This window comes from Polypterus senegalus, chromosome 6, assembly GCF_016835505.1.
Source record: "Polypterus senegalus isolate Bchr_013 chromosome 6, ASM1683550v1, whole genome shotgun sequence".
NCBI lineage: Eukaryota > Metazoa > Chordata > Cladistia > Polypteriformes > Polypteridae > Polypterus > Polypterus senegalus.
The window spans coordinates 118,532,396-118,551,517 of record NC_053159.1 but is presented as its reverse complement, the minus strand read 5'-3'; the positions used below and the strand labels follow the sequence as shown (position 1 = coordinate 118,551,517).

Here is a 19,122-nt window from a genome sequence, read left to right as displayed (position 1 = left end):
TCCTTTGTGTCACTAGACCACTGCAGATGATTCAAACTGCAGCAGCACCTCAGTTTTTCACTCTGCTGAGGTGGGCATGTGTAACTCCTCTCTTCAGATCACTACACTACATACAGTTGCATGTTTTAAGATCAAATCGTTAATGTCGCCTACAGAATGGTCAGTAGGTTTGTGCTCTCTCTCTCTCTCTCTCTCTCTCTCTCTCATACACACACAAAAGAAAATCTTGAGACAAGATTTATTTTTTTCCAAGTCTCGCCCTCCTCTTAACCATTTTCAACCACAGCCACAGTCCTCTCACCTCTCATTTGTGTGAATGCTTTTGTCAGATACAGTTCCTGCATTCTCGGCTCTTATAAATTTTTTACATTTTCCTCACTTTAAGTTCCCAATAAAAGAGGACTTATGTCCAAATCTTATTGAAGAATTTCATCCCAAAGGGTTATTAAAAGAAGAAATGAGTGCACGGGCAACCCTATCACAGAGAAACGATGAAGTGAAACGAATATATGTGAAAATTGATGATCGGTTACACGGCAAAATGGTTAAATGCGTATCAATAGACTATGCTGGAACAGTTGGTGTTGATTTTTGTGGAAGATGAAAACATCAACTTACAATATCCCATAGAATATCTACAACCGTTGAACACTGTCCGGTCTTCCACCGGCCAAATTACTGTTGAGAGAAGGATGTATCGTAATGTTATTGCGTAATTTATGTATGAGTGATGGGCTATGCAATAGGACAAGATCCGTTGTATTCAAAATTGGTCAAACAATTCTGACATGTACAATTTTAACAGGCAACAAGAAAGGTAATGTATATATTCTGTGGATAACCTTAGACACCAAAGGAGATCTTGATATGCCATTCGTATTAAAAAGTTTAGTTTCCCATGAGAATAGCTATTGCTATGACAATTAACAAATCACAAGGACAAACCTTTAAAAAAGTCAGTTTATTAGAGAGAAAGAAACTATATTCACTCACGGGCAGTTATACATTGTGTTGTCATGATGCAAGTCCAAACTCTGAATCAACATTCAATGTGATATTGACAAAAAGTTAATGAAAAAAATTTGTTTTTACTGTAGTTTTACAGTAAAAGTGTAAGTTTAAAAATTATTTGCATGTTGATTTCAAAGCCAAACAGAACAAAACGTATAATACAATTAAATACCTCTAACACAACATGAAACATAATTTTCTTTCAATTTATTACGTCTTACTATTCTTTACTATGGTTGATTACTCGCTGTAATGTAAAAGTTAGTTCTATTATGTATATGTAACAATTTCCATGAAAATAACAATCTATTCAAATTGTACATCCGCTTCCCCATACATGAGCAGCAAATCCGCGAAGTGGCTATATACTAATTTTATATAAATCTTAAACACAATTTTTTTTTTTTTTTTTATGGTACACTTTTGTGGTCCTATGCTTCTCAACCACTGAGATCTGTTTATGAATGTGGCCTGGTGATGCCACCTCTGCATGGTATCAAATTTCAGCCCAGGCTATTTTTCATGTGAAGCTCCTTGCTGGGGGAGCAAGCTGCCCACCTCCATTCGATACTCTGACTCACTCAAAATGTTCAAGAATTGCTTGTTTTGTGAATTTTTATCTTAGCTGAGATTCACTGTTGAGTTTTGTTAGTCTGGGATTTGTAACTGACTTGTATTTTGTTCTCAGCACTTCACTTGGAATGATCAATTTTGTACCTTTGCCCTATTACACTTGTCCCCAGACTGATCTTATTCCGTTATGTTGCCAACTTTTTTTTTTTTTTTTGGTAAGTGTCCAATAAGAAAGAAAATGCAAAAGTAAATCTGATTGTTTTTGTTTAGCTTAGTCTATAACACCTGTCAAATCGGAGAAGGATGAGGCCTGGATGCAAGGGGTTTATTGATAATTTTCCCTGCCCATTTTATGAAACTGGAATATTACAGGTCTTTGTAAGGTGGGAAAACTAGTGGCAGTGATATTTTCATCAGACCTGACTATTTGTTGTAGCCTGTTCTTGTTTAGCTGCTGATCCAAAATGCACTGTAACAGATGAGCTTAGGAGAGCCTCCATGATTGCTGTGTAGAATTGAATCCGCAGCTCTGTGGAAGATTGAATTCCCTCATTTGTTGCAGGAAGTACATCTGCTGCTGTGCTTTTTTAATGGAGTCTCAGTTGGTCTTTCATGTCAAGCCCCAGATAATAATTAAATCCCAAAAACATGAAGGTTTCCATAACCGATACCTTTAAGTATAAAGAGGAGAGGTGATATGGGTGGGAGGCTTCTGAAGCCCACTGTTATCTGCACATTTTTGAGTGTGTTTTTAGCTTCAGATTGTTCTGACTACACTAAAGGGCCACCTGCATACTCTACAATCTGTATACGGACTTGTCTCCTTTAATGAGTCCAATGATGATCATGCTGAGGAGTTATGGCAGGTTTATACTTCACGCGATGCATGCTCCAGCAGACGCTCCTACTAGGCAAGCATTTTACTGTTTATACTTGCGCACGTACTTTACATAAATCTGGAAGAATCCACCAGGTGACAGTGCAAGATATTATCACGGTGAGAACAGGTTTGGCTTCACTGTGTTGTGAATTGCCTGAAACGCCCATTTAAATTCTGATAACACCTTGCCGCAATATCTCTGAAAAGGATGTTTAATGATTAAATCCATCAATCCTGGGATGTGCCTATTCCAGCTAGCATTGGACACAAGGCAAAAACAATCCCTAGACTGGGCAGGAGCTCATCGCAAGGTGAATACAAGCACTTGCATACACTAGTGTCATTTTAGTGTCGCCAAATCTGCACATCTTTTGGAAGGAAACTGGTGCACACTGTGGAAACCAGCAAGAAAACATGTAAACTCCAGGCAGGGAATACCAGCGACGTGACTCCCTGCGAGACAGAAGCACTACCGCTCTGCCACCATGTCACTCCATGTGTGTAATTATTAACAGAATTCATTATTTAAACAAAATTTAAAGATTTATCTGTAAAATATAACATACATACTTTAATGCATAATGAAAGTGATATCAAGTATAAATCTAAGGATTCTAAATGTGCAGAGAGTTGGACAGTTCAAATATCATACGTTTAATGTGTTCTGTGTGGTGATCTATTGATTGCCACTGCTGTCAGGTCAGGAGGAAGCTCCAGATGCTCGTAGCGATTAATAACTGGGATAACAATTATGACGGTCTGCTTTAATGACAAAGTAAACTGCGAGGTTAAAGTGGACATTCTGAGATTAAAGCTGAAATTTCCACTTTAATCACAAAATATACCTTTTCACCATGTCCTTTAATTTTTTTTTTTCTCTGTGGCTCAAATGCAGTACATTATGTTGATGTTGTGAAGTTGCACAAAAGATGGTATGTGAGGCTTTTAAAATGTATCGTGTCATTACAATCGGGAATATGCGATGCTTGAATACAAAAGCACCACGAATGCATTTGTATGTCGGCATTTTGCTTCACCACATCGAACCATTTATCAAGCATCGGAGCGCGCACATCGATCCCGTAGGATCCGCATAGCGGCTTTCTGTCACATGTAGATAGTAAACAGAGACTCTGACGTCACATTCCAACTTTTATCACACTGTGACGACCCCCCGACTTTTTGCTGGTAATGCATCTCACATACGCATCGCGTGGTCAGAGGACCCGTCAAATGAACGCGTGGCAGCCATGATGCGTGCACGTACGTGTTCTGAGAGTGAAGTATAAACAAGACCATAGAGGTGCAGTCATTAGTGTAGAGAGGAAGAGCACACATCCTTGTGGGGCACCAGTGCTGATTGTACCAGAGCTAGAGGTGAGTTTCCCCCGCTGTTTCCTATTTGACAGGAAATTGGTAAGCTACTGACCAGTCGAGGCAGGAACAGAAAACCTGGTGGGTTTAGAATGGAGGAGTTCAGGGAGGATTCTGTTAAAAACTGAGCTGGTCCATAAACAGAATACTTGCATAGATTCCTGGGTTTTTAAGATGTTATGTAATGTATTGCAGACCCATGTTGACAGTCTCTAATCCTTTTTATTAACTATGCTATTAACAATAAATTATCAGCAAGAATGTGCCTTGAAACATCTGTTCCTTTTAGTTTTTCTCTTGGTGTATCATGCATAAAAGGCTTACAATATATACTACAACATTAAAGATGTTAATCTGCTAATAATGGATGCCTAAAGTAAGGTTTTACTCAGATATGGCAATGATTATTGATTATATCAACAGGAGGTTTGCTTGTGGCCCTGAGGCCAAGAGTTTGCAACTGCCATACTGAAGTGTGCTACTGCAGCTGTGGGTTTCTTTAGCCTGTAACCCCAGCAGCTGAAGCAACATTGCTGTGTAGGTGACAAATGGGGTAAGAGCCACAGTGCCAAAGTTCACAGGTGCTTGTAAAACAGCCTTAGTTTTCTGTAGTCCTGAAGCTTTCCTTTTTATAATGTGTTTTTTCCCTGTCTCTCTCTCTTTCTCCCCCCTGACCCCCAACTCCTCCATTGTCTGGTGATTCGACTGCATCTCAATTCTACTGTTTTCATGTGGAATGCCATCCTTCTCCCTCAGACCAAGAGGTAGGCTGCTGGGATTTGATACTTTTTCTTTCTGCTATTGGATGCGCCTGGTAGGTGATGGCCAATGTCAGTTGAACATAGCCTTCTTTGTAAATATTGGGCTGTGCACTAGGGACACACAAACTCTTCATAGTTTTACTACTGGCGCCCCCAGCTATCTCCAAAAGTAGTGGCTTGTGCCAGCAATTGGATTTAATTGAGCCAGTGGGGTGCTGTTCTGATCTGCCACTGTCTAATTTAAGATGCAGGCTCTTGTTGCTGGGGAGCTTGAGTGGGGGCTTTGTTTCTGACAAATTAAGTTTCTTGGCAGAAGTGCCTATCTGCATTGGGGTACAGGGTGGCCTGTTGAGTTCTGTCTTTTGTTAGTGTTATTTTGCCAAAATAAATCAAATTCTTCCCCAGTATGAAAGATCACTTTGCTTATGCACTATGTGGGTGCCCATAGATTTATTAAGACTAGAGCAATGACCTTTGCAATGGGTGTAACCTCAGAGAAGATCTTCACACCTTTGAATTGTTTTCGTAATGTTGGCTACTGGGGGGAACAAGATGTGGGATTTGGTGCTTCTTCATTTCTCTCTCCCTCTCTGTTTTAATTGACAATGGTTGTTTCACTTTTTTCAAGCACTTTGAGCTACATTTGTATGAAAATGTGCTATATAAATAAATGTTGTTGGTTTTGTTTTTGTTCTCAAGCAGCTTTTTGAGGTCCTGGGGTTCGAAGCACAGGTGGAATAGCATTTTAAGTATCTCAGAACATTAGTCAGTGTGGGTCTGGTCTCTAAACAGTCAGTAACTGGTCATTTCAAAGTAGACATGACCCACCCTTGACCTGTGATATCTCCCTGTCTGTATATCTTCTGGCCATCGATTCAGATCTGCTGTGCTTTTTAAGAAATAAACTTATTAGTTAAAATTTAAAATGCTGCTTCATATAGATGTTTTACTTAATCTAGTGTACACCTTGAGATATGTGTTTTAATTAATCATGTTCCTCTTCTGAGGAGTAAATTTGTAAAGGTCTATGTGCATATGTGGCTAAAGTACTGGACACCAAGGCTGCTTTCCTCCAAGTACTTCTACCTCAAAGTGATCCTGATCTTACTCGGCTGCTTCTTGGGGCTGTTTTATCCAAAGAAAACTCTGCAATCTGTTGAGAGCTGACAGTGAACTTGGTAGTTCCTCTTATGTATTGCATAGTGTTTGACCTACAGATGACCTGGGTCTTCTCACATACATATGAAAAAGTTTGGGAGCAAAAAGATAACAGTGGTATGTCTTTCATTTCCTAGGAACATCTGAGTGCTGGGGTGTTTTCCAAACAAAGATTTTTAGTGAAGCAGTATTTAGTTGTATGAAATTAAATCAAATGTGAAAAACTGACTGTGCAAAAATGTGGGTATCCTTGTAATTTTTCTGATTGGAGTGCATGTAACTGCTCAATACTGATTACTTGCAACACCAAATTGATTGGATTAGCTCATTAAGCCTTGAATTTCATAGACCGGTGTGTCCAATCATGAGAAAAGGTATTTAAGGTGGTCAATTGCAAGTTGTGCTTCCCTTTGACTCTCCTCTGAAGAGTGACAGCATGGGATCCTCCAAGCAACTCTCAAAAGATCTGAAAACAAAGATTCTTCAGTATCATGATTTAGGGGGAGGCTACAAAAAGCTGTCTCAGAGGTTTAAACTGTCAGTTTCAACTGTAAGGAATGGAATCGGGAAATGGAAGGCCACCGGCACAGTTGCTGTTAAATCCAGGTCTGGCAGGCCAAGAAAAATACCAGAGCGGCATATGCGCAGGATTGTGAGACTGGTTACAAACAATCCACAGATCACCTCCAAAGACCTGCAGAAACATCTTACTGCAGATGGTGTATCTGTACATCGTTCTACAATTCGGCACAATTTGCACAAAACATCTGTATGGCAGGGTGATGAGAAAGAAGCCCTTTCTGCACTCACGCCACAAACAGTCGCATGTTGTATGCAAATGCTCATTTAGACAAGCCAGATTCACATTTGGAACAAAGTGCTTTGGACTGATGAGAAAAACAAAAGTGAGTTATTTGGTCATAACAAAAAGCAATTTGCATGGTGGAAGAAGAACACAGCATTCCAAGAAAAACTCCTGCTACCTACTGTCAAATTTGGTGGAGGTTCCATCCTGCTGTGTGGCAAGTTCTGGGACTGGGACTTGTTAAAGTCGAGGGTCAGATGAATTCAACCCAATATCAACAAATTCTTCAGGATTCAAACATCAGCCACAAAGTTGAAGTTATGCAGGGGTTGGATATTTCAACAAGACAATGACCTAAAACACAGTTTGAAATCTACAAAGGCATTCATGCAGAGGGAAAAGTACAATGTTCTGGAATGGCTGTCACAGTCCCCTGACTTGAATATCATCAAATCTATGGGATGATTTGAAGCAGGCTGTCCATGCTCAGCAGCCATCAAATTTAAATTTACTTTGAAAGTTCAGCCAATGATAAACAAAAATCCAAAGAATTAAGAGGGGTTCCCAATCTTTTTCATATGACTGTGTAAGGGCACATTTAATATGGCTTCTCTTCTTGGTTAGTGTATTCTGGCCTTTGTCTATCTGACCTGGCATGTAAGAGCAGTAGTAATGTCACATACACAATTAAATTCTTGGGTGTCCAACTATAGATGTTTGTTCAAAGGCCAGAAGATAATCCAGCCTATTACCTAGTGGTCTCCAATTAGACCCTTGGCTTGTTTTCCTATTACTGCTTTTGGTTCCTAGTTGCAAATTTTCTACTTCCCAAAGCTTGCATTTTACCTATAGCTCCTCCTTCAGATGTTTGATCTTAAAAACCAATTTGCTCATACGGCTTACACAGACCCAACATCACAACCCACTACTCCCTTTTCTATGTATCACTTCCAGGCCCAAGGAACAGCATGATGCCTTTTTACAGTTTGTGTCTGATGTAGATTATCCTCATGCACTTGCCTTGCCACCTCACTACAACTTGCCTAGTTCATTTGTGTTGCTGACCTACCTCCAGGTTAGAGATGCTCCAATCGATTGGTTGCTGATCTAAATCGGATGATTTTCACTAAAAACAACTTGATCGGTAATTTGGCATATCACAAAAAATGATCTTTTCAGCCCCTGCTTTTTTAGGCTTTACAATAATTTTGTTGCAGTGTTCCTTTACGCAGGGTATTATGGTAATTGAGCCAGCCAAAAGGAATTGGAAGTGTTCCTGTGCAACTAGACATACGACAAGAAAAATTACTTTAATGAATTCATACCCTTTGTTTTCTCCTTTAAGTCAAATGGACACTGAGTTTGGAGAGCAAGCTTTTTTTTAAGTGCATTATCTTACATTTTTATTTGGGAAAACAAAATGGAGGAGATGAATTTAAAATTGCTGCTTAGTAAACAATAGGCTTGTTCTTTCTTATAAATCTATTAAACATGTTAGTCTTGTATTCTTGAACAACGTATGCACACTTGATACATTTGTGGGTTTTTTTTTTTTTTAAGGATGTGTATGGTGTAATTTGTTGCTGTGTATCATACAGTATACATTTTGGTAAGAAATAAGTACTGGAATGTTAAAATTGTAATCCATGTTTACAATTGCACTTCAATGATTATGAATTATGAATGCCTAGCTGACACACTGAAGAAAAAAAATACACCTGTATAAAAACAGTAAATGTATACTTTAGCAGTAAAAAAAAAAGCTGTACTACAATTAATAATTAAATTGTATATATGTGCATGTATAATTGCATTTAAACAATGTTTAACTGCCAATACCAATTGTTTTTGTGTATGATGGTATTTTTTTTTTAAATTTTTTTTGGCTTTGTCAGAGAAATGTTGAAAACCACTTTTTGTATGTATGTACATTACAGGAAAAAAAATCAATGTTGTAGCTTGTAATTATGAGAAGCATTTTTTTTATTTTCTGCCTTCGGTTTTATAGGTACATACTGATAAAATATGTACAAATATACAGTATGTATTTTAAAGAAAATTTTCAGTTACTTTAATATTATATGGTCACTGAACAGTAAGTCTACAGGATTTCATTTTCTTAATAAAAATGAAAAGTTAACATCTGTAGTCTAGTTTTAATTATAAAAATACACTTTAATATAGCACATAAAGCTTCTGTGCATTTTTTTTTTTTTTGCGTTTGTTGTTTGTGTGGGGTTTTTTTTTTTTTTTTTTTTTTTAAGGGATAAAGGAAAAAGTCAGTATCAGCCAATCAACATGAAATCTGTGATTAGTATTGGCCTTAAACTTGATTGGAACATCCCTACTCCAGATTTTTGGTTTTGTTTTGTCCCCACTGTGCTACCTCTTTTCTTATTTCCTTTTTGTTGCTTGTGGGCCTTCTTTTCTGTTACTCACTGTGACTCTCCCCAGGGTGTGGTCAACAGGCAGCTGTGGTTTTGGGCATGCTTTCCGAGGAGACTGGGAATCAAATGAAGACAGGGACTTTAGAGAACCTTAGCATTGTAATGTCATCTGTTCTACAGACGCCTTTTGGGTGACCCAGCTGATCACAGAAATCCAAGTTTAGTACTGCAATTCACTAAACACTTTGTGTAAAGATGTTTAGAATGATCCATGTCATGGAAGGTGCTATATAAAATTAGGACCAAGGTTGATCCCTGCCATTATGTTTGTTGGGGACAAGGATTTTAGTCTTGTAAACTTCCTGTATTAATCTCCCCCAGGTTGCTTATCCTGACTGTATTGTGAGAATTTTTTTATTAACTTTAAGTGACTACTTCTCACTGATATTTTCATAGGTAACATGGCCTTAAACATAAAGATGCCCACTGCTGCTTTCTGTCCAAGTGCCTTGCCCTTTGGTTTACTACCTTGTTCTGCTGTGTTACTTTGTTTGGGTGTGAAATGTTTTACTCTTTTGACATTACTTTGTGAAAGGAGCATTATAAAATAATGAACTTTAAATATCAGCAAGGGTCTCGGGACAGTGGCTGTCTGTCATCTAGTGAGCTGGTTTCAAAGTCTGTGAGTTCAAAGAGCTGACTTAGTGCATTCAGTCTTCACTGGGTGGTATTAAACACAGTCAAGCAGTTGAGGTCCCTGAGTTTTCTTTTGCCTGCAAGGGATTCCAAGAGGATTAAGCACAGCTGAAAGTCTACGGGCATTGGGAGTAATGAGATTTGACAGCATGGATGCTAGTAACCCTTGCCTCACTGCCTTGCCCTCTCTGCATTTAATGAGCTCTAATAGAGCATGTGAATGTGCTGCATTGGAGATTTCTGAAAATGGCTTAACCTGCTTGTGCCAAATGGACAGTGAAGACATGGTTTTTATCCTTTCAGGTTCCTTGTGTGTTTGACTGTTACGTTCTGTGAGCGGCCAATAGAAAGCATGTGCTTGGGAAAATGAAACTGCTCCGAAGGTAGCTTTAATGCTGGTTGTGATGTGATGTAGTTTAGGAAGTGTCTTGTTTGACACCTCATGGAATCACAGATTTGGCATTACTCATATCTGTTTTTGGAAAATCAATGATTAATTGTGTCCATATTGTGTGACTTGAGATATGAAGCAGGAATGTGGTGAAAAGCACCAAAGTTGGTTAAATGCTCAGTGTCGTGTCTACATCCTTCTTAATACAGCCATTTGGCACACAAGTTGCAACAATTTTTTGATGGCCAATGGGTCACTCCTGGTAGCTCAGGGCATCTTTTGGCTCTTGTATATGGCCACTCCTAGAAGTGAGGTCTTTTTCATATGCCAAACCTTTGAAATTATTTAGCATACATTATTAACTGGGAGTGCCCGGAGTTGTAAGGGGTGAAATTCGGATTGTAGGAAAACCACTCCTATAACCAGAGGGCTGTGTTGCAATTGAAAGTATTTCATCCTGTGAAGGGAAAAATATTGACCAAATCTGAAGAGATGTTATGTATGGCTTGCAACAACAGACTAGACCACTCTTGATGTTTGATACTAATGGGCATGCCTCTAGTGATATCCACATTACAAGTGTCCAGGACCAAGCCATGTGCCTTAGTGAGTGACAGCCTGAAAGGCAATAGGCCATCCTGCTGACCAAATACTATAAGGGTAACGCTTACCATGCCATAATTCCACAATCAAAATACTGAGGATTTGATTTGCTTTGAGAGCCAAATTTGACATAATCCACTAAATCTCTCACTTTAGCTGGTGAATGATTGGGGCTTTGTAGGCGACTAACCCATGTTATGCAGCAGTAATGGATTAAGCTTGGAGATGGCCTGTAAGCACATGCCAAAGGTGGCCGTGTCCTGTCTCTCAGCCTGGCTCTGTGATTATCTTTCTAACAATACTATGAGCATCTGGTGCCATGTGGGAAGTCCTGTTTTAGCATAGCCTCCTGGATAATTTTGGTACTTTGTATAGATTTCACCATCATGAGATTTTAAATAGCGAGTGGGGTGTTTCCTCATTTTACAGTGAGAGCTTCTTTTTATAAGACCACTGTTCTCTCCCAGATTGGCGCTGTGTAATCTCTGTGCTGCTTTGTAGCTCTTCTCATTTTCCCAGCCTTCTCACTGGGAGTTGCCGCTCCCTGTGTGAAGAGTTTCCTCGGCTGCGATCTGTGGCAGCTCAGAGTTAAACGCTTACAGATGTAGAAGGGTGGCCTGGAGAGGAAACGCCAAGCTGCCTGGAACTTTGCCTGCTGCACACAGGTCTCTTTCTGGGACCAAAGGAGAAATTATCTGAGCCCAGCAAATGAACTTATATTGCTGTCCTTCTGCAGGACTCCTTTATTGTGTAGAGAGTCTTAATGTTTCTGCAATTGAACATGTATATTTCATTACTCTCATCCGAAGAAAACTAGTAGAGAATCTGTTCTGAAGGATACAGCAGACATGGTGGGCAGTAAAGTTGTAAGGTATTGATCTACTGGATCGTATTCCATGGTAAAGAGGGTATAGGATGATGAGATGTGATAGGATCATGCTACTATGACAGTGTGCTGGGGATGAAGGAACAAACTAAAGCAAGGTTTAGAGTTCATGTCAAAGGCAGTTGACTGCACCTAACCTTCCTCAAGTAGACTTGGCCTTTTAACTTATCAAGGCCTTCCAGACAGCCACAGTGCAGGCTGTTGTAATTGACGACTGTAGTATAAAGCGTTTTAATTTTGTGTTGCATTTTTTTTATGTCTAATCGGCAGGTGAATTATGAGATTGAAGGATTATGCATTTCCTTCTTTTTGTCTTTGCACATGGCAGATTTTATTGTATTCATTTTTTTAAATAAATATTACCCAAGTGACAAACTTTGTAGGACTGAATTAAAGCTTCAATGAGAATGTAACCAGTATTCCTCATTGTAATGTACTACAGATGTTGTGTCAAACTGTGAGCAGATATGTTGCCAGTACTGTAAGTGAAACTGGAAGAGCAATGCTCACAAAACTAACATAAGGAGCGAGTGCAGCAGACAGCCTCCAGGTGTGGTGATTGACACTTGAACTGGAAAACTGCACGTCACAATGATTCAAAATTAAATAGCACATACAAATCAAATATAGCATAGAGTCCTTCAGAAAATGTGTTCTCAATAGAGACAAAACTGATCAGAATCTGACTGTAGATCTTCATTTTCCCTGTCACTAGCGTTCTGTAACTTTTTTTTTTTTGGTCTTCAACTGTGGTTTTTCTTTTTAATCCCCAGCAGAAACTTCAGGTCTTGTTGCGCATCAACTAAACAATAGTTGTCTATGCTTGGTCATTCGGATTACATCACTGGAATGCTTTGAACCTCCGCAATCCAATAGTAATGAGACGTCCACTGTATGTGGCTCATCATGCATGGGATCTTGGATAAAAGCGGCTTCACAGAGCTGTGATGCACTGCTCGACTTGGCATATACGTGTGAAAATTGCATATTTTAGTAATGAGAGAGAGAACGGGTGACAAAGTTATGATTTATTTGAAAGAAGACACCATTGGGGATGTAAAAAATACCATCATTGGTTTTGATTGACTTGTGGGTTTGCTGCAATGTACACAGACAACTTTGGAACACAACGGTGTCTGACACTTTGTGCATAAGTGACTACAAGTAACAGCATGTGCAGTTGACACCATTCTCCCAGGACTAATACCAGTCCTAGTTGCTCAGCGATGCAAAGTTGGACTGTGTGCAAACCATGGGCCATGATAAACCCTGTTTCCTATAGCTACTTGACAGTGTGAATTTTGACAGTAAACTTGATCTGCTTGAAACGCAACTTGACTGCTTCCTTCGGGACGCGTGTCCAGATGTAAACCTCTTGGCTTCCAATTAGTCAAGTTAATCCGGGGCATGCAGGATGCACGTAATGCTATAACTAATACACTAGGCTCTCAACTCAGGGGCTTAAAGAAAAATTGTAAAAATACATTCTGTAGAAGAGGGCTTTGGCAGTTGGGATCATCATAATGGTGCCGTTTTGTTTACTTATTTTTTGTTATTTGAAGGATGGAGGCTGTGATTTATGTTAAAATGACAATTAAAGCAAGGCTGTGGTTTCTGTTTGTGAACCTTTCACAATTATAACCTCAATCAAAGCTAAAGACACAATCTTTCTAGACTTTTTTTTTTTTGTTACTGGGTTGTCTGAAACTCTTCAATCTGCTTTAATGTCCTGTATCTTTTTTATTTCCGCTGATTTTTTTGGTTTCTACAAAGCATTGTTTTCTTGCTGTTCAGCCTCTTCCAGGCTCCTAGTGTTTACAAATAATACATGCTTGTTTCTCCTATTCATTCAGTTTTCATTTTTACCACACTGTTTCATATTCTATGTGAAAAGTGATTGTTTTGTTTTTTCTGAGAAGAATTGCCTTTGTGTTCAATGTTATATTCTAAAGTGGCTTTGCAGTGTATGTGTAATTTTGCTGTATGAAATACAACCAAAGGGTTTCCAGACTTTGCAGTGCTGCAGCAGGAGAGACTGTCATTCCAAAGAAATGGTGTGCTGTGCTGCTTTTCAATCAACCTGCTCTGCTGTTCAAAAATGCTGCCAGTGTCTAAAAATTGCCTGAAAGGCATTCGCTTCAAAAGGGCTTCTTGGGCTACCTCCTGAGATTCAAGCTCCGATTTCTGAATATTGCTGAAAATGAAATGGGACGGTTTGTTGGTGGCAAGGGTACAGCTGAGCAGCAGTCTTTTACTGTGCAATAGTGTGTTTTCTCTCTCTCTCTCTCTCTCTCTCTCTCTCTCTCTCTCTCTCTCTCTCTCTCAACCCCCACCCCCCTTTATTAATAAAGGTTGATTATGCCAGTGCAGCTGCATATCTCATGAATAGTGCATTGGATGGCATGGTGTGTACAGACTTTTTAAGTTATGGCCTATCTTAACCTATGAAGAATCCCTCTGCCAATTAGAAAGTGCCACTGTAACATTCAGTCCCTTTCATAGGGAAAAGTGGCACCACCACCTTCTGCCATTTCCACATTGATAGAGTAAGGTAAAGAGAACTGTCTGTGCTATTTGTTTTTTTTTTTCCTTTTTCAGCACTTCTGAAATCCAAGCTTCTAAAATGGTTATGTAACCCTATTATGTGTTTATGTCCTACTGTGCAGCTTTGTCCCAGTTTAGTAATCCTTGTGCTGAACTGGTATTTAATAGTGTGGCACACACTAAAACCAAAAGATGCCGCTGAAAAATTGGCCACTTTTGTACTGATACCCCAAGGGAAGGCAGAACTTCCCTTGGTGAGGCGCTGCCAGAGTGCATTTTGATTAGAGTGTTGGGGGCAGGGATGGACTAAGGGCAAGATGATGAAAGTGAACTCAGTACTGGTAATCAGAATACAAGTCTCCAAATTCCATACTACCAGTAAGTCTTTGAAATCCTCTGGGAGAGAATTCAGTGCTGTCTGGGGCAGGAGTACATGGAAAGCCAGCATGAGAGATGAATACACACACACACACACACACACACACACACACACACAAATACAAATGAATTCTCACCGAATGAATACTCATGTGGATGTACAAGAGAAAACTGTGCCGTTGTACTGAAAGCAGTTCCCACTAGTCCTGGAGCAGGGCTCTTCAACTGGCAGTCTGTGGGCCGCAACTGCGTTTTATCACCACAGATTAACAGCTTGTTCTCTTTGCCCCCCACCCTTACTGTCACACCAGGTTTAGACACTTCTGAAGTGTGCCCCTCAAAGCTTTACTAGGGGCCAAGGTTCCCCTACTCCTGTTTTCCAAATATCTACAAATACAGTGGTGTGAAACTATTTGCCCCCTTCCTGATTTCTTATTCTTTTGCATGTTTGTCGCACAAAATGTTTCTGATTATCAAACACATTTAACCATTAGTCAAATATAACACAAGTAAACACAAAATGCAGTTTTTAAATGATGGTTTTTATTATTTAGGGAGAAAAAATCCAAACCTACATGGCCCTGTGTGAAAACGTAATTGCCCCCTGAACCTAATAACTGGTTGGGCCACCCTTAGCAGCAATAACAGCAATCAAGCGTTTGCGAGAACTTGCAATGAGTCTTTTACAGCGCTCTGGAGGAATTTTGGCCCACTCATCTTTGCAGAATTGTTGTAATTCAGCTTTATTTGAGGGTTTTCTAGCATGAACCGCCTTTTTAAGGTCATGCCATAGCATCTCGACTGGATTCAGGTCAGGACTTTGACTAGGCCACTCCAAAGTCTTCATTTTGTTTTTCTTCAGCCATTCAGAGGTGGATTTGCTGGTGTGTTTTGGGTCATTGTCATGTTGCAGCAGCCAAGATCGCTTCAGCTTGAGTTGACGAACAGATGGCCGGACATTCTCCTTCAGGATTTTTTGGTAGACCGTAGAATTCATGGTTCCATCTATCACAGCAAGCCTTCCAGGTCTTGAAGCAGCAAAACAACCCCAGACCATCACACTACCACCACCATATTTTACTGTTGGTATGATGTTCTTTTTCTGAAATGCTGTGTTCCTTTTACGCCAGATGTAACGGGATGCCAGATGTATCAGTCCACAAGGTATTTTCCCAAAAGTCTTGGCAATCATTGAGATGTTTCTTAGCAAAATTGAGACAAGCCCTAATGTTCTTTTTGCTTAACAGTGGTTTGCGTCTTGGAAATCTGCCATGCAGGCCGTTTTTGCCCAGTCTCTTTCTTATGGTGGAGTCGTGAACACTGACCTTAATTAAGGCAAGTGAGGCCTGCAGTTCTTTAGACGTTGTCCTGGGGTCTTTTGTGACCTCTCGGATGAGTCGTCTCTGCGCTCTTGGGGTAATTTTGGTCGGCCGGCCACTCCTGGGAAGGTTCACCACTGTTCCATGTTTTTGCCATTTGTGGATAATGGCTCTCACTGTGGTTCGCTGGAGTCCCAAAGCTTTAGAAATGGCTTTATAACCTTTACCAGACTGATAGATCTCAATTACTTCTGTTCTCATTTGTTCCTGAATTTCTTTGGATCTTGGCATGATGTCTAGCTTTTGAGGTGCTTTTGGTCTACTTCTCTGTGTCAGGCAGCTCCTATTTAAGTGATTTCCTAATTGAAACAGGTGTGGCAGTAATCAGGCCTGGGGTTGGCTACGGAAATTGAACTCCGGTGTGATACACCACAGTTAAGTTATTTTTTAACAAGGGGGCAATTTACTTTTTCACACAGGGCCATGTAGGGTTGGATTTTTTTTTTTTCTCCCTAAATAATAAACATTTTAAAAACTGCATTTTGTGTTTACTTGTGTTATATTTGACTAATGGTTAAATGTGTTTGATGATCAGAAACATTTTGTGTGACAAACATGCAAAAGAATAAGAAATCAGGAAGGGGGCAAATAGTTTTTCACACCACTGTATGTCTCTTTTCCAACCGTAAAAGAGAAGAGTCAACGATGAAAATAGGCAGCTTAATAATTGGACTGAGAAATACTGTATCTATTTGCACTTGGTTTAACAAAACCAGAATGTCTGCTCTTTAACTAATCTGTTGCTATCACGAAAAAAATACAATTTGAGAATGCTCTTTAATACAAAGCACTCAAGCTTTCACACATTTTCTAGCAGTTTTCAAATGTTCGTAGACGTAAACTGCAAGGTCAAGTATTGGGCTATGAAAGCGGACAAACTATCCTGATTTAATCCTGTTCTGAGCAAGAAAGGCTACGTCAGCCACCCTTCATGTAGCATGGATTCTCGGGGGGGCAGTTCACTGACTAAGACTGGAAGAATGCATGTTGGCTACTGTAGAGGAGGTAGTGACAGACGATAAGGCAAGGAAGAGCAACTTCATCCATTCAGAAAATGCCACTGCCCGATAGCACAATTATGAGGAGAGCTAAAGTGCTAGCAAGTGATGTTTTTTTTTTTTGAAACCCCTTTTTAGAAAGATTGAAAAAGGCAAATGTAATGTCACTAGCTGTTGATAAATCCCCAAATGGCGGTGAAATCACATAACTATGTCAGTATGTGAGATTTTTCAATGAGGAGTGCTTTCGCAAGGACTTGCTCAAATTGCACAGAAGAGACAGAAAACGGGGGGGAAACCTGACTAGATTAGCAACAAGTAAACCTACTAGTAACAGATGGCACCCCTTTCATGGCGGGACAGGTCCTGCCTGGCTTAATTTGCACTGCAAATGAAGTCTTTACATTGCCCTATACATCAAAGCATTCTCTGCACAAAATGAAGAGCATATATATATATATATATATATATATATAAAAAAAAAACACACAATAGAAAGTGTTATGTTAATGATCAATTTCATCAGAGCAACTTTGAGCCTACAGCATCGCTTGTTTCACAAACTCCTGTCTAATATGTCAACCAAACACAACAATTTCCTTGTGCATAACGATGTTAGGTTGGTAAGTAAGGGCAATATACTTAAATGGGTTTGTAAACTCGGGTAGGAAATTATTGTTTTTCTCTGCAGCTGTGTCTTAAAGCAGAGGCATTTATTTACATCCAAAATGCTAGACAAGAAGTTCATGTTATTCAGGAAGAACAGCATTTTAAATGCACTTAATCTTAGTTTGCAAGGAAAGGACAAAACGGTCAGTGGTCTTATGGAAAAACTTAAATGATTTAAGAAGAAACTGGACTTGTTCTCAAATGATTTAACGACAGGGTAAATGCTTCATTTAATAATGACTTAATAAATAACTTTTCATCTGCACAAATTACCATAACCATGCCAGACGTTTTAGACAAGTTTAGGTTTAACAACTTTGACATTCCCATGAAGGTAATGCAATTTTTGAAGAATCTGTTTTACAACTGATGTGGGAGGAGAATTTGCATCACAAGCCAAACTGGTGCTTGTGTCACCTGATGAAGTTTCCCGGCAGTTAGAACGGATAGACTTGCAGGAATCCTCGGAACTGAAATGGGTGCTTCAATCTGTGGGATGTCCAATTTTGAGCAGAACTGAACCAGGCCTAGTTCCCAAACCCTGGAAGACTGGATATTTTTCTTCTAACAACGTTTGCCACAGCATATACATGCGAGTCAAGCTTTTGCATGTTAATGTAATAAAAATGAGCATTCGTTCCCCCCGCCGTACAATCACCCACCCCCATCGATGTCTATGAATTGCTCTCACTTCATAGGAACCTAACTTTAATGCTCTTGCAATATTAAGTAAGTGCAATTTTAGTCATTTAGAAAACAAATATAGTACTGGCTGTTAAATGTGTATCATATATAAACGGGGTATAAGAGAAGTAAGAATGAGTTTTGACTGATATTTGGGAACATTTAGTTATTTAACATGTGGTCCTATGGATGTATTCTATTTTCCTAAAATTAAAAGTGATTGTAAGAAATGTATAAAATGTAATTATAAACTATGTAACAAAAAGTAATACACTGTATAGTGTCAAGGGGCTATTAGTCCAGACTATTGTTAAATGGCATTTAAAGGAAATTTGAGATTTTTTTTTTCTTTCTACTGGTGTAATTCATGTTGATTTAAATATCAGTAATAATAATATAAATAATTAGGGGGTTTATTGACATTAATACTGAATACCTATGATACATGTTAATATATTTAGTGTTGTTCATCATGTTCACATGTGACTGAGAGCCAGGAATTATGCCTGGCCCTCCCAACATTTTAACATTTGGTAATCTGCCCATAAAGAGAAAGTAGTTGAAGAACCCTCTCCTAGACTGTCAAGTACTGTTTCAGCATATACTCACAAGACCATCTGTCATGCAATCTGTCATTGCTCAACTTGTCATTTTTGGCTTGCCTTTCATTGTCACCTTTTAACTTGCTGCTTATTTGTACACAAGCTGTTTCCCATGTTGGTCCAGTATTCTGAAGAGGCCGCAGTATGTGCTAAAGACTTAGTTTTCCATGTATTTTTGTCCTTCACAGTTGAGTGACAAACAGCTTTTTTTCTTCAACTGCAGGCACTCCCTTTAGTACGGGGGCATGAGTGCATCAAGTTCCTCTTGAGAGAAAACTCCCAGTAGGGTTAGCTGTCTGTCTTGTGCTGTGGGATTCTGATGCTTCCCATCTTATTCATTTTT

At 39.3% G+C, this 19,122-nt stretch overlaps 1 protein-coding gene across 6 annotated transcripts in view; it reads left to right on the top strand.

The window, feature by feature from the left end:
- Positions 1-19,122, top strand: part of LOC120531491 (septin-4) — a 68,965-nt gene that overhangs the window by 10,191 nt on the left and 39,652 nt on the right. For 4 of the 6 annotated variants that reach the window (XM_039756944.1, XM_039756950.1, XM_039756951.1 and 1 more), the window contains exon 2: positions 4,595-4,602. In XM_039756944.1, coding sequence (XP_039612878.1) covers positions 4,595-4,602 — 8 coding nt within the window. Of the gene's footprint in view, positions 1-4,594; positions 4,653-19,122 lie in introns of all 6 variants that reach the window. The other 2 variants (XM_039756943.1, XM_039756948.1) reach the window with 1 other exon arrangement.